This window comes from Protopterus annectens, chromosome 7.part0 (assembly GCF_019279795.1).
Source record: "Protopterus annectens isolate FY-2018-M chromosome 7.part0, PAN1.0, whole genome shotgun sequence".
NCBI lineage: Eukaryota > Metazoa > Chordata > Ceratodontiformes > Protopteridae > Protopterus > Protopterus annectens.
The window spans coordinates 254,230,898-254,245,228 of NC_056739.1; the positions used below are offsets into that span (position 1 = coordinate 254,230,898).

Consider the following 14,331-nt stretch of genomic DNA (forward strand, 5'->3'; position numbering starts at 1 on the left):
GGTGTCTACTTAAAGGTGTATACCGCTACTCATGTTATGGTCTTTCTCTTTGTTTAGTTGGTATTCTTTCTACGCTCTTATATTTCTATTTTAAAAAGGTTTGTGACAGTCAGGAATAAAAAAGAATCCATTGTAAGTAGTCCAAATATTGAACTGCACAGTGACGTATATGGATAAGTCAACAGTACTTTACCAGGAATGTTGATAGTGAAACTAGAAGACCACCAACTTTAAGTGCTAAGCTTAACTGTAAAGCACAGTATTTAGGGCACTAAAACAAACAAAAACTTTTAGTTATGTACTCACCATAACTTCAGATGTTTGGGATCCATCTCGCCTACATTCTGACTGATGGGTTCGGAGCCGATCCCTCGGCTCCGACTCGGCACGCTTATGCCAAAGAGCGAAGTCTCTTATTGGCTGAGCTTACTATATCCCAGGATGCACCACTACCAGTCCCCCAGATCTAGTTTGTCCGCATACATACACAGACACACACGCTGCTTATATAACATCGTCAGATGAAACAAGATAAAAAACAGTAGAACTCAAAACCGTTCAATCTCTTCTGATCTCCAAGGCAGGGGAAGGAGGGTGGGTATTAGGAATGTAGGCGAGATGGATCCCAAACATCTGAAGTTATGGTGAGTACATAACTAAAAGATGTTATGTGATCCTATCTTGCCTACATTCTGACTGATGGGACAGCGTCCCTAGCACCTGAATCCTGGGTGGCTCACTGGAAAACACTCCTGAGTACCGTGGAACCAAATGATGCTCGCCCTTTAGATGCCACATCCAATTTATAGTGGGAAATGAAAGTGTGCGGGTTGGACCAAGTAGCCTCAGCACAAATCTCAGAGATAGCGAGCTTGGAATGAAAAGCAATAGAAGTAGCCATAGCTCTGGTAGAGTGAGCTTTGATAGATGTTGTAAGTTGCTTATTTGAAGAGGAATAAGCCTGAGTTATGCAATCTCTAATCCATTTGGAGATAGTAGCTTTCGTGATGGTTTTACCCAATTTATTATCTGAAAAGGACACAAACAACTGGTCTGTTTTTCGAATTTGTTGAGTCCTGTCTAGATAGAAGCGCAATTGCCTGTGAACATCCAATTTATGGAAGGTGTATTCTGCTTCATTTGAGAATTTTGGAAAGAAAACTGGTAGCTCTAGAGATTGTTGGAGACAGAGATTAGAACAAACCTTTGGAACAAAAGATGGATTAGGCCTAAGTGATACTCTATCCTTGTGAAAAATCAAGTGCGGTGGTTTGATAGATAGGGCTTGAAGCTCTGAAACTCTTCTTGCAGAGGTAATTGCAACTAAGAAGGCAGTTTTCCAAGACAGATATTTTAACTCACATGTAGCAGCCGGTTCGAAGGGGAAGATGTTAAGGCACGAAGTACCAAATCAAGATCCCAGAGGCAGGATGAAAAACTGGGGGTCTTAACAGCACAGCACCTTTAATGAAAGTTTTGCATAATCTGCTGCTCATCAACGGTGGATCCATGGATTCGTGAAATTTGGAGATAGCTGCTAGTTGGACTTTAATAGTAGAGACTGAAGATCCTTGAGTAAACAAGGATGTTAAAAATTTCAAGACCTCTGGTATCGGGTCAGTGATAGGGTCTAAGCCCCTGAGTTGAGCCCAGATAGCAAACCTCTTCCACTTACTGAGGTACAATTTCTTAGTGGTGGGTTTGTGGGCCGAAGATAAAATGTGAATAACTTCCGGGTCTAAGTTGTGATTTCTGACTAAAGTCGGAAGTGGAGGAGCCAAGCTGTTAATTTCAAAGTGTGAAGGGACTGGTGTTGTCGTCCCGACTGATGAATCAGCAGGTCCGGAGTTAGATCCACAAACCAAGGACCGTCCAGAGCATGTTTCTTTAGGTAGGGAACCATACCTGACGAGGCCAGTCTTGAGCAATTAGTATCATTGTGGACCCCAATTGGGAAGCTTTCTGGATGACTTTGGGGAGGAGTGGAACCGGAGGAAAGGCATAAAGTAGTCCTGTTGGCCAAGGTTGGGCTAGAGCATCCGTAGCTGCCTCTCCCTGACGCGGAGTCAAGGAAAAGAACCTTTTGCACTTTGTGTTTTGTGGTGTTGCAAACAGGTGCAGCACGGAGTCCCCCATCTTCTGAAAACCTGAGCTGCTACTGTTTCGTTCAGGGACCACTCGTGAGGAGAGAGAATCGTCCTGCTTAATTTGTCTGCCAAAATATTGGATTTCCCTGGAATGTGGGTCGCTACCAAGAAACGGTTGGTAGCTACAGCCCATTCCCACACCCTCATGGCCTCTCTGCAAAGGGGGTAAGATCTGGTCCCTCCTTGTTTGTTTAGATACCAGACCACCGACATGTTGTCTGTGTGGATGGCGATAATGCCTTGAGGGAGAAACTTGTGGAGGGCCTGTAGGGACAGAAGTACAGCCCTCATTTCCAATACATTGATATGGAGAAAGGTTTCGTCTGGAAGCCAAGAACCCTGAACTAACCTGCCCAGACAATGCCCCCCCACCCTGTCTGGGAGGCATCTGTTGTCAGGGTGGCCACCGGAGGGGGGATAACAAAAGGTCTTCCCTGATTCAGATTGGATGACTGAAGCCACCAGCAGAGGTCCCGTTTGCACGTTTCTGTAATCAGTATGAGATGATTGAGGGGGAGATTCTGAAAAGACCATTGTGTCGATAACAGCCACTGAAGAATCCTCATGTGCAATCTTGCCAGTGGAACTAGGAGAACCGTGGCAGACATCGAACCTAAAAGTTGCAGGACCATCCTGGCTGGGGCTTTGGATCTTGGAAGCAGGGCTTGGACTTGACCTTGTAAAGTTTGAATCCTTTCGGTAGGAAGGAAGACGCGCATCAATTTTGAGTCTATCTCTGCTCCTATGAATCTTATGCGCTGAGAGGGAAGCAAGACAGACTTTGACCAATTGAATGTAATTCCCAGGGAAGCACCCAGGGAGATGGTGGCTTTTAGGTTGTCTATTAGTAGATGCCTGGTGGTGGCAGTCAGGAGCCAGTCGTCCAGATAGGGAAACACTTGGAATCCAAGACTCCTCAGGTGAGCAGTCACTACTGCCAAACACTTGGTGAACACCCTGGGGGCTGTGGTGAGACCAAAGGGCAGTGCACAAAATTGGAAATGACTGTCTCCCAGGCTGAAGCGCAGATACCTCCTGGACGCCTGATGTATTGGTATGTGATAATAGGCGTCCTTGAGATCTATGGAGCACATCCAAACATCCTTCTCCAACAATGGGAGAATGGATTGTAAAGTGACCATTCGGAATTTGGACTTCATGACGGACTGGTTTAGTTTGCTGAGATCCAATATTGGTCTCAGGTCCCCTGTCTTTTGGCACTAAAAGAACCTTGAGTAATTTCGGATCCGATCTGGTCTGTGGGGACCGGTTGGATGACTCCTTTTTCTAGCAGCTTTGAAGCTTCTGCGGCTGCAATTTCCCTTTGACTGGGTGGTGGGTCCGGGATTTTTTTGGACGGTGGGGGTGAGTGTGTGAAGGGAATGGTGTAACCTCCGGCAATAATCCGAAGCACCCATCTGTCCTGAGTGATAGACTCCCAGGCTTTTAGGTGCTTGGCAAAACGGCACCCGACTGTCTCCGGAGCAGCACAGCTGGGCAATCCCTCATGAAGTGTGGGAGGCTGAAGAGCCACGAAAGGACTCGCGGTCTCCAGAATTGCGGGGCCCTCTGCCGCCTCTGGGACGGCGTCTCCCAGAAAAATTTCCCCATCCTCTGCCTCTGGAAGGGGAATCTTCCTGCTGTTGAGGCAAAAACTTCCGTGATTTGCGGAACCACATCTTCCCTCCTCCTTTAGCCTTGGGATAAGGCCGAAAGGGAGTGGAATAACGTGCACCTACGGCAGATAAAGTTTTTCCCTCTTGCTCACAGCGGGTAAGAGTGTCTTTTACCTTAGGTCCAAACAAAGAGGACCCATCAAAGGGAGCGTCGGCGAAGGAAGACTTGAAGGCCTCCGCGAAATGACACAAACGGAGCCAGGCTTGTCTCCGTAGAGCTACGCCTGTGCCTGCCGCATATGAAATGAGCCTCATGGACGAGTTAGAAATCGAGGTAAGGATAGCCAACTGAGAGCTAACCGACTGGGCTAGCTGCTCAGGTAGGTTACCTGAGAGGGAATCTGACAGCTCCTTGACCAGATCCCTCTGTAGCCTGGTAAAATGTGCCAAATAATTCAGGGACCTTAGTGTAAAGGCCGCTGAAGTCAGGGTGCGCTTCCCGTACCGGTCCATGCTCCTAGACTCCTTATTAGGAGGATGGACAGACGTTGAAGCCTCTGCCACGTCCTGTTGTGTAGCAGATGCCACCACCATGGCATCTACAGCCACGCCTTTTGTCAAGAACTCCTTCTCGGGTGGGGCAGACAAAAATTTGTTAGGGCGAGAAGGCACTGGTTCCACAGTATCTGGATGTTCCCACGCCCTCCGACAAACCAAGTCCAGGAGCTCATCGAAGGGTGGAGACACCCAGGAGGCGGAGGGCTGAGCCCCAAAGGCCTTGAGAAGCACTGACTCATCAGCAGAGGGGGGTTTGGATATCCAGCCGCCTCGTTGCTTAAGGATCTCTAAAATGTCTGCGAATGAGACATCATCCGAGGACGACTTTGGGGACCCCTCCGCATCATCAAGATCAGTGTCCGATGTAAGAGACTCGGGGGAGTCCACGTGCTTCCTCTTGCACGATCTCTTCCTTGGGGGCTCCTCCGAAGACAACTCGAAGAACCCTCAGGAGGAGGGAACCCCAGTGGGGGTAACCTCAGGCCCGGGCTCCGCTGTCTAGGGACAGGGGAACTGCCAAAGACCCAGTCTCCACGCCCAGGAAGGTGCCGGTAAAGCCGTAGAGATGGCGAAGAAGACTTGGCCAAGGCACTCCTCATAGCTCTGAAAGCCGGACCCCAGAATCCTGGGAGTGTCCGGTCCCGAGCCATGATAGCAGACGGAAGTCCTGCAGCGAAGCACCGAGAGGGAGGCTCGGAACCGACAGCATTGGTCCCAAACGTCACCCCGGGTCCGGCCGAAGAAGTCCGCGTGCCAAACTCGGACCCGAAGGCGGGTTGGAGTGAGGGTCGGAGCCGACCCTAGGATCTCCACCGGCTCCAACAGCACCTGCTCCGGCGGAGCAAGCGGTCGGAGGAGGAATGGCAATGGAATGGGCTATTGGCTCCGAAGCCAATTAGGTCGGAGCCGAAACAAATTTTTGAAAGACTGGGGACTGGAACAGTCTTTGGAGCACCCTGTCTATGTCCGAATCTGACATCCTCGATGACCTAGAGGAGACTGAACGGGTTCGAGTTGGCCTCTCCAACGGCCCCAAGGGGCTAGGGGACCGGCTCCGAGGCGACTCGATAACTATCGGCGCCGAAGGAATGCACAAGCCAGTTTCCATCGGTGCAGAGGAGGACTTAGGCGCCGAGGAGGAAGCGTCTGAGCAGACAACCTTCATCGGCTCCAAGATCAGTGGAGCCGATGAAGGTGACCCGCCTCTCGATGCCCCAGCCATCGGCTCCGAAGCCAGAGGAGTCGAGACTGGAGGCATCGAGGCAGACCGTTCCGCCCTCAGCTCCGAAGTCCTTGGAGCCGAAGGAGAAGCCTGTCTATGTCTTTTGGCGGTCGGGTCCGACGGACTGGTCGGAGCCGACGCCCTTTTCTTTTTAGCAGGAGAAGGAGAGGATGCTAAAGCTTCTTCAAAAGAGGGTTTTATAAGGCCTTTCAATATAAGCTTATTTTTCCTCTTTTGGAGGACCCTCGAGGAAAAAGCGTGACACACGCTGCAGGACTCCTGCAAATGTTTGGCGCCCAAACAATATACACAGAGAGTGGTCATCCGTGATAGACATTTTAAAACTACATTTAGTGCACTTCTTAAAGCCCGAAGGCCTAGGCGCCTGAGACATTATAAGTAGAATTGAGTAACCCTCTCACAGACAAAACTCTTTTGAAAAAGACTGACACTACAAGGATTAACTTGCCGTTAAGAATGACAGCCAGCAATTAAATTAAGGCCAACTGAAGACATACAACAGTGAATATATCTAAGGGAATCCAAGAACCCCTAAAGGTTCAAAAGGGATTGACTGACAGGGAAGGCCCTACAGAACAAGGGGGCCTGTAGCCAGAACAAACACCAATCACACACAAATTTTCCACAAAAAATTTTCAAAACACACACAACAGCACAGAGTAGCCGTTAAAACAGCTTTTTGTTAAAGAATTAGCAAATTTCTGACAGAAAAAGTTAGTGAAAAGACACTACTTAGCTCAGCCAGCTCGAGACCACGTCTTTGCTAGTTAGCGGCAAACGAGATCTGGGGGACTGGTAGTGGTGCATCCTGGGATATAGTAAGCTCAGCCAATAAGAGACTTCGCTCTTTGGCATAAGCGTGCCGAGTCGGAGCCGAGGGATCGGCTCCGAACCCATCAGTCAGAATGTAGGCGAGATAGGATCACATAACATCTAAAGATAATAGAAATGGAATTAAAATGCTGGGTAATAAACTGAAAAGTAAATGTCTCCAAAGTAAATTAGTGTCATGCACACTGAAAACAAAAACTTTCATTCTTTGAAAAACAGAAGGTTGGCACAAGGTTTACTTGCTAATGTTATTAAATTGGAAAATACTACCAATCATATAAACAAACAGTCTTTAAATAAATTACAATGAAAAGATCTTAAAAAATGTTTTGCTGAAATGTACTTTACCATAAACAGCAACTGTCCACATGGTCCCACAACATTTTTTACATCAAAATATGATTTCCAATTTCAGATGGAAATCAGTATTTCTTTACAGTATATTATATTTGATTTTTTTTTTTTTTGGTACCAATATCAATGCCTTGAAAAACTTGAATTAAATGTGAAATACTCCCTTGAATTTCTTCAAAATAACTCTTACTATACTAGGCATTTAAGCACACACGACGTTATAGTATTTCTTCTTTTCTTGCCCAACTACATTTTATATCAGTCTTGTTGCAAACTTTGTGTGTCATGTCACTCATATTCACAAAAAAGTGGAATGAACCCAAGACAAACTCCTGACTCCTGAAGTTGACAGTATTTAATTCTCCTTGTCTAACCATTAACTCTGCATACTCTCGACTCTCAATGTCCTACTGCCCATACCTGTTTAATCCATTTTTATTAGATCTGTATCTTACTCCTTACTTTCAAACACTACTGTTAATATACAAGTTATAATGGAGACCACTGAACCTGAACTAGGTCCAGAATTGATGAGTGCTATGAATGTGGGTACATCACTGGTTAAACTGTTTAGTACATTAAATAAAAATGGCAGTTAAATGTGACTGGTCAAAATACATTCGTTGTTTACTTTTAATAGTTACATATCTTTGTAGTTTCTTTTTTTCTGAAAAAAAGGGAGTATGGGCATTTACTCACAGCAGTTGATATACACTGACAGCATGTGTTGTTGCTTAGTAACTGCTCTACAACTTCTGAGATCCAGTGCATGTCCTCCCCATTAACTGAAAAAAGTGAAAGATTATGTTATTGCTGAAACATTTTTTCAATGAAGAACTTCCACATTCAGATGTCAGTATAGTAACAAGTCAGGGGAAAAAAAATAAGTTATGTCTTACCATAACATTCCATCTGTATTGTAGATCCTCGTTCAGTCATTATGTGTGGGTATTGGTTCCGACCTCGGAACCGAGCCGGCCATTTTCCAAGCTCACGTCAACTACAAACTCTCGAGCTAAAACCTCTTACCCAGAATCCCCCTCTCCCTGTTACCTCAGATTGAGTTTGCAAGTCAAAAGAAGGTAGAGGCTACCTCTGGACAAATGACCTAATAGAACCGGATGGTGAGCTCCACTAGAAGCCACAAAAGGGGGAAGGAGGGAGGGTCATAATGACTAAACGCGGATCAACAATACAGATGGAATGTTATAGTAAGACATAACTTCTTTAAATGATATTGTTAATCCTCGTTCATTCCTTACGTGTGGGACAGAGTTCCCAGCTACCTTTATTCCTGGGAGGCTCTCATGGAAGGACATTCCTGAGCACCATAGAACCAAAAGATGCTCTTCCCCTGGAGGCCAAATCCAATTTGTAATGATTGATGAAGGCATGAGGGGTAGCCCAAGTTGCAGCTGCACAAATGTCATGTAAAGAAGCTCTGGCATGGAAGGCAGCAGATGTTGCCACTGACTTTGCAGAATGAGCCTTTATGGTAGTAGGTAATGGAATATTACGTTGTCTATAAATGAAGGTCACGCAGTCTTTCAACCATTTAGCCAATGTGACCTTAACAACAGCACATCCTAATCTAGGTCCAGAATAGGCCAATAATAACTGGTCTGATTTACGAGAGGTCTTAATCCTGTTCAAGTAGAAGCAAATTTGCCTGTGAATATTTAGGGTATGTAGGCAATACTCTCCTTCGTTTGAATGATTGGGGAAGAAAACTGGCAATTCAATGGTTTGATTAATGGATGTTTCAGAGATCACTTTCGGCAGAAAGGAAGGATTAGTTTTCAATGACACTCTATCTCTATGAGAAATCAAATATGGACTCTTGATGCATAAGGCTTGAAGCTCAGAGATACGTCTGGCAGAAGTAATGGTGACCAAAAACAAGGTTTTCCATAACAAATACTTGAGGTCGCAAGAAGAAGCTGGTTCGAAAGGTGGCATTGTCAAAGCTTGTAGAACTAATGACAGGTCCCATGGTTGAATAGGTTCTCTAAAAGGTGGGTTTTAGATGAGTCACACCTTTTATGACAGTCTTGTAAAATTTGTGTGACATAAGAGAGGAGTCTTGGACACCATCATGGAAATTAGATATTGCAGCCAAATGAACTCTAATGGTAGAGGCCGATAGACCGGATTGAAAAAGGGTGGCTAGATACTCCAGTACTATCGACACTGGTGCTGAAAAAGGATCTACCTGTTTTTCTTTCAGCCAAAAAGTAAATCTTTTCCACTTGCTGAGATATGTCATTCTGGTCGAAGACTTATGAGATGCAATAAGAATGTCACGTACCGGCAAAGAAAGATCATTCTGCCTGGCAATCAAGGGAATTGGAGTTGCCAAGCTGTGAGCTTCAAGCTGTTCAAATTGGGGTGAATCAAATTCTGCAGATGGGAGATCAACCCCGGGGTTGGATGGAGACTCCATGGTTGATCCAGCAGGTGAGGCCAAAGGAAGGGGAACCAAATCTGACGAGGCCACTATGGTGCTATGAGGATTAATTTGCTCTTCAACCGGCGGGCTTTCTTCAGAAACTGGGGAATGAGGGGGAGAGGTGGAAATGCATAAAGTCTGTGTCTTCAGTAAGGGACTCCTCTGTGAAGTCCATGTGCTTCCTCTTGCACAAGCTCTTTTGATGAACTTCCTCAGAGGTAGAAGCTGGGGAAGACAGGGCAAAAAGGGGTATCCCGAGGCCCTTGTGCCCGGTATCCGCGATGGTCGACTTGTGTACATTGTGGTCCAAAGGAGGGCGGGGAGAGTGATAGCACAGGATCAGCAACCGACTCCAGAGTCTTCTCCATTAGCTAAAAGGCCAGTTCACCTGAAGAGGGGTGAGTGCCCAGGATAGGGGCCACCCCTCTCCTAAGTGGCATAGCCTGCCGACTCAGAGTCCCTGGATGACTGCGAGACACCAAATTACGTATGCCACAGCTGACATCCTGGGTCATAGCAAAACTCTCCTACCTCAAAGTTAACTGTGGCTCCTTAGTGAGGTCTATAAAGGGAACCATAGAGGGGGAAGACTGTGCTATATCAAGGAGCTTCAAAGACAATGAAGGAGGAGAATAAGTAGGGGTCTTTGGTAAAGGGTGATCACCTCCCAAGGAAGGATAGGTCCTGGGGGGCGGGATACCTCTGGCCAAAAGCACTTGATCCACAGGACGCAACACATCGTGTTCAGACAGTCTTCTAGTGGATTTCACAGACACGGCTGTGGGGGGGTGAGGTCTATCCAAAGACAGAGCAAGCTCTGTGCCCACATTGGAGGTCTGCATTGAAAACAACGGGGCTGTAAAGGACTGAACTACAGGTGTCTGCACCGAGGAAATCATCGGTGCCGAAGTCATGGTCTGCACCGATGAAAAGGTCGGCACCGAAGTGGTTGTTGGCGCTAAGGTTGGAACCAAAAAATAATCGGTGCCCATAACTGAATGGTCGGTGCTGAGAAGGAAGTTGGTGCCGGGTAAGTTGTCGGAGCCAAAAAGGCAATGGGCGTCGAAAAATCCATCGACATCATAACAGTCTGCATCGACTGGACAGTCGGTGCCAGTAAAGAAGTCTGAACTGAGGAGCCCCTCGGTACCAATATGGTAAAGGGCACGCTAGTCGGTGCCGAAGTCAGAGATGGTGCCAACAGCCTCGGTGCCGAAGATCTAGGCACCGAAAGCCCTGGAGCCGAAGAAGTCAAATCCGAACTGGAAAGCTTACCTTTCTTGAGTCTCGGTTCCTGGGAGTCCCCAGCAGGGGACAAAGGAAGAGACTTGGCCTTTATATGTTCATCGCTCTTTTTCTTATGGGATCTTGGAGGGGTTGAAGCCTACAACCCAGAAATAGCCTCTGAAAAGGAAGATTTCAGTAGCCCCTTCAATATTAACTTATTTTTCCTCTCAATCAACACCCTGTTAGAGAAATTCTTACACATCCCGCAGGGCAGGTCAACTGTTAAATGAGGCATACCCAAGCAATAGGTACATAGGGAATGTGCATCTGAAGTAGGTAATTTATGGCCACAATCTAAACATCTTTTAAATCCTGGACTACCTTTTTTATCTGCCATGTTAGAAAGAAAGAAGAAAACCCAGAAAAAATACCAGCAATGGTACAAGAATTACCCGAAGGTAAGAAGGAAAGGGGTTTTACCAAAGATGGTAAAAAAAGAAATTACCTCGCGGTAAAGAGGAGGGAAGGAACTGAAAAGATTCAAGAAAGGATAGTCACACTAAATGGGATAAGGTAAGAGAAAACTATCTAATAACTTTTCTGTGAGAAAAAGGCTGTTTTAGAATTTAGTATGAAGAAAAATATTGTACTTAGCTCAAGAGAAGTAGCTTGACATGACCGAATGGCGATGCGGCAAACTAAATCTAGGGTAACAGAGAGAGGGGAATTCTGGGTAAGAGTTTTTAGCTTGAGAGTTTGTAGCTGACGCGAGCTTGGAAGATGGCCGGCTTGGTTCCGAGGTTGGAACCGATACCCACACATAAGGAATGAACAAGGATTAACAATATCAGATTACATTTTCTGCTTCTTTCCCAGGTGAAACATTCTTGTCTCAGTGCAGCTGTATCTGCTAAGCATGAAATTATCTTCTTCTTCTTTACTTTCTGTGAAATGTTTAAACATTCCATCAGCGAGGGATTGTTATTTTCTAAGACCTGCCTCAGAAGGGGGTGTGTGTGTGTATGAGAGATAGATACCACTTTTGCTGAATTAATTTAAGCAGTCTCACCTAGGACTGTGACAGACATAGGACTCAGATTGCAAATGCTGCTTCCTGATGATTTGAAATGAATATAACAGACGACAGTTACCTGATACCGCAGACACTGAGCATGTGTATGGTGTAGTTATTCATTCACATTCTTTTCTTTCTTGGTGGTCTTGGCAAACAGGATAAATTACCGTTTGGGATAGTTATCAATCACAGGAACTGCAGCATTAGCAGACTCAAGTGAAGCTCTGATCAGGACAATGACAGAATACAAAACTCTGGTTTGCTGCAACATGCGTTATGAGGGTCTAGACAATATTTTTAACACAACTATATGTTTAACAACATAGGAACAATACTAGACAATTAATCCTGGGGACCACGAGATGCCTTACCATATGCACCTTTACGAAGTATATTGAAACATTTTCTACACCCTTTATAAACACATAACCACTCTCCCCTACCAAATCAAACAGAGCCCCACATGACCACTCTCGAATAAATTTGTGACTACCCACCCAGTCCTCAAGATTAGCCTTAAAGTCTGGAAAAGGTAGTTATTTGGCATGTAGTGGTAACTTATTCCCTAGGCTGGGAATATGCTGAGTTAGGAACCTATAACTCAGTAAGTCTGGTTTAATTGCTGGTATAGACTTAGAGCCATAGTACAGTTATTTGCCCAAGCATAGGCTTTGCGAAGAAATGGTAGTCAGATATCACTGGGTCTTCTGTGGTTCAGAAAGCCAGATATAGGTCACCTCAGAGCAGGCTGTAGGCTACTGAGTATATGGAAAACTGTGCTAATCTATCAGGATACTTGAAGGATTTAGTTTTCTCGTTTACAAAATCATTGCAGCCTTTCCAGTTGAGAAATATGCTTGGATTTGTAAATATCAATTGGGATCTGATAGAATGACAGTATGCAAAATTTAGTCTCCTAACACTCAGTAGTGGTACCTTAATGTTGTCTGAATTGAAGTTTGAGTTACGGCAAGACTTGGAATGTCTAACAGCAACACATTGACTAAAAAAGACACTATAGGGTCAGTAAAAGCTTTAGCCAGTATGTAGAAGCACTGGTATGAGATGTGTAAGCCATGCCTGGTGAAACAGGAGGTCTTATTTAAGATCTTATACCAGGCTGGCATCCATAGGATCCTCTCTCAATTACACTAAGCCAACAGTTAAAGCCAACTGTTTTGGCATCATTCTGAATAAAAGTAAGATACTAGTCAAGGACAGTATCTTTGCTGACAAACTCATTCATAATAAATGTCATTCTTGTCTCACTGCATGTCCCACTGGTGGAGCACCTCAGGTCATTCATTCCTGCATGGGCTACCAATAGGTTACAGACATAGTTGATTAGTTTAATGGACATTAAGGAAATTGTGATGTCAGGGATCCTGGCACTGGACTAACAGCTTACACCTAAATCTGTTCTTGTCCAGTCTGATTCATGTTGGCTTTGTGATTAACAAACTGAGTTTAATGTCTGCTTAACTACCATCCCTTCTCTCTGTGCCAGAAATACAGAACTGCTTATAGGAGAATGAAGTATACATGTTTTTCACAGCAACATGGTTTAATGAGAGAAATCTTCCTTCAATACAAGAGGTTATGCTGCTTGCTAAAATCACACGATAAGGACAGCTGCAGGATGTGTTTCAATCTACCATTTGTAGATTGGGGAAGTGAACTGATCTGAGGACCCTTTTCAGCCACAGCACATGCTACGTAGGCAAGAATGATAAAAAATAAATAAAACAAGTACACGTTGTATAAAGCAAAATAACATATCAAACTCAAATTCTTAACAAAGACAGTTTAGAAATTATTTTATCAAATCATTCATCTATCTCAATACTAGCTCTATACAGGGGTCCTAGACTGCATTTTCTTAGCTCATTTCTATTATCCATGGCAGTAACAGCATTATAGCAAGGGACTTAAACTGCATTAAACATCATCAGACAAGTTTAGCTCACCAAAACTGAGTGATCAAAGTTCACTTTCTTCTACATAATGGTTACTTAAAATACATTGATTTTAATACCACCCTGGATAACTTACAGGCTGTGGCATTGCTTAGACCAGATCTTGAAGTTTTGAGTATCTCTTCAACTGAACAGTATGGGAGTTCAGATAGTACAGTTGTGTACCTACCATAAATGTAGATGTTAGAGTGTATTCACTGTTGCAGTCATTACAGTTGGGTTATCCTGCTGGCAGGCGACTCACAGTTGGCCCGAGTTCCAAAGTCTTGGTCCGGCGTTGGTTGCTGTCACCTCTTCCCTGACGTCAGTGCGCCAGGGGTATAAAAGCTGCAACCAACGCCATTTTCTTCAGTTTTGCTTGCCCCAGATGTGCCCCCAATTATGCCAAAAAACATGCATATATTACTATAAACATTTCCTTAATCTACAAGCAAATACACCACATAGGTTGTATAGAGTTGAGAAGTACAGAAATGTCCCAGCAATAAAAAGGGGGATGGTGGGTAACCTGGACTGCAACAGTGAATAAACTCGAACATCTATATTTATGGTAGGTACACATCTGTACTATGTTCATCATGTTTCATTGTTGCAGTCATTACAGTTGGGTAGAATCCCAAAGCTGAGGTTGGGCGGCTGGGTCTAAATAGGATTTGGAGAGGCTACCAGGCCCTGCAAAACTGCAGTGGCAAAGCCTGCTCTGGATTTAGAGTAGAGAGGTAAGTGGTAGTGCTTGGTGAAAGTGTGCACTGAGCTCCAGGTTGCAGCTTCTAAAATGTCTTTGGTTGGTACTCCTCTGAGAAAAGCTGCTGAAGTGGATGCTGCTCTGGTAGAATGAGGCCTAATGTCCTTAGG

At 45.0% G+C, this 14,331-nt stretch overlaps 1 protein-coding gene across 2 annotated transcripts in view; it reads right to left on the bottom strand.

Moving 5' to 3' along the window:
- Nucleotides 1-14,331, bottom strand: part of LOC122806380 (zinc finger protein 883-like) — a 181,119-nt gene that overhangs the window by 5,338 nt on the left and 161,450 nt on the right. Inside the window, exon 1 of one of the 2 annotated variants that reach the window (XM_044076735.1) lies at nt 7,449-7,521. The exons of the other annotated variant lie outside the window; for it this stretch is intronic. Coding sequence (XP_043932670.1) covers nt 7,449-7,473 — 25 coding nt within the window. The 5' untranslated portion in view covers nt 7,474-7,521. Of the gene's footprint in view, nt 1-7,448; nt 7,522-14,331 lie in introns of those variants that run through there. 2 annotated transcript variants of the gene reach the window in all.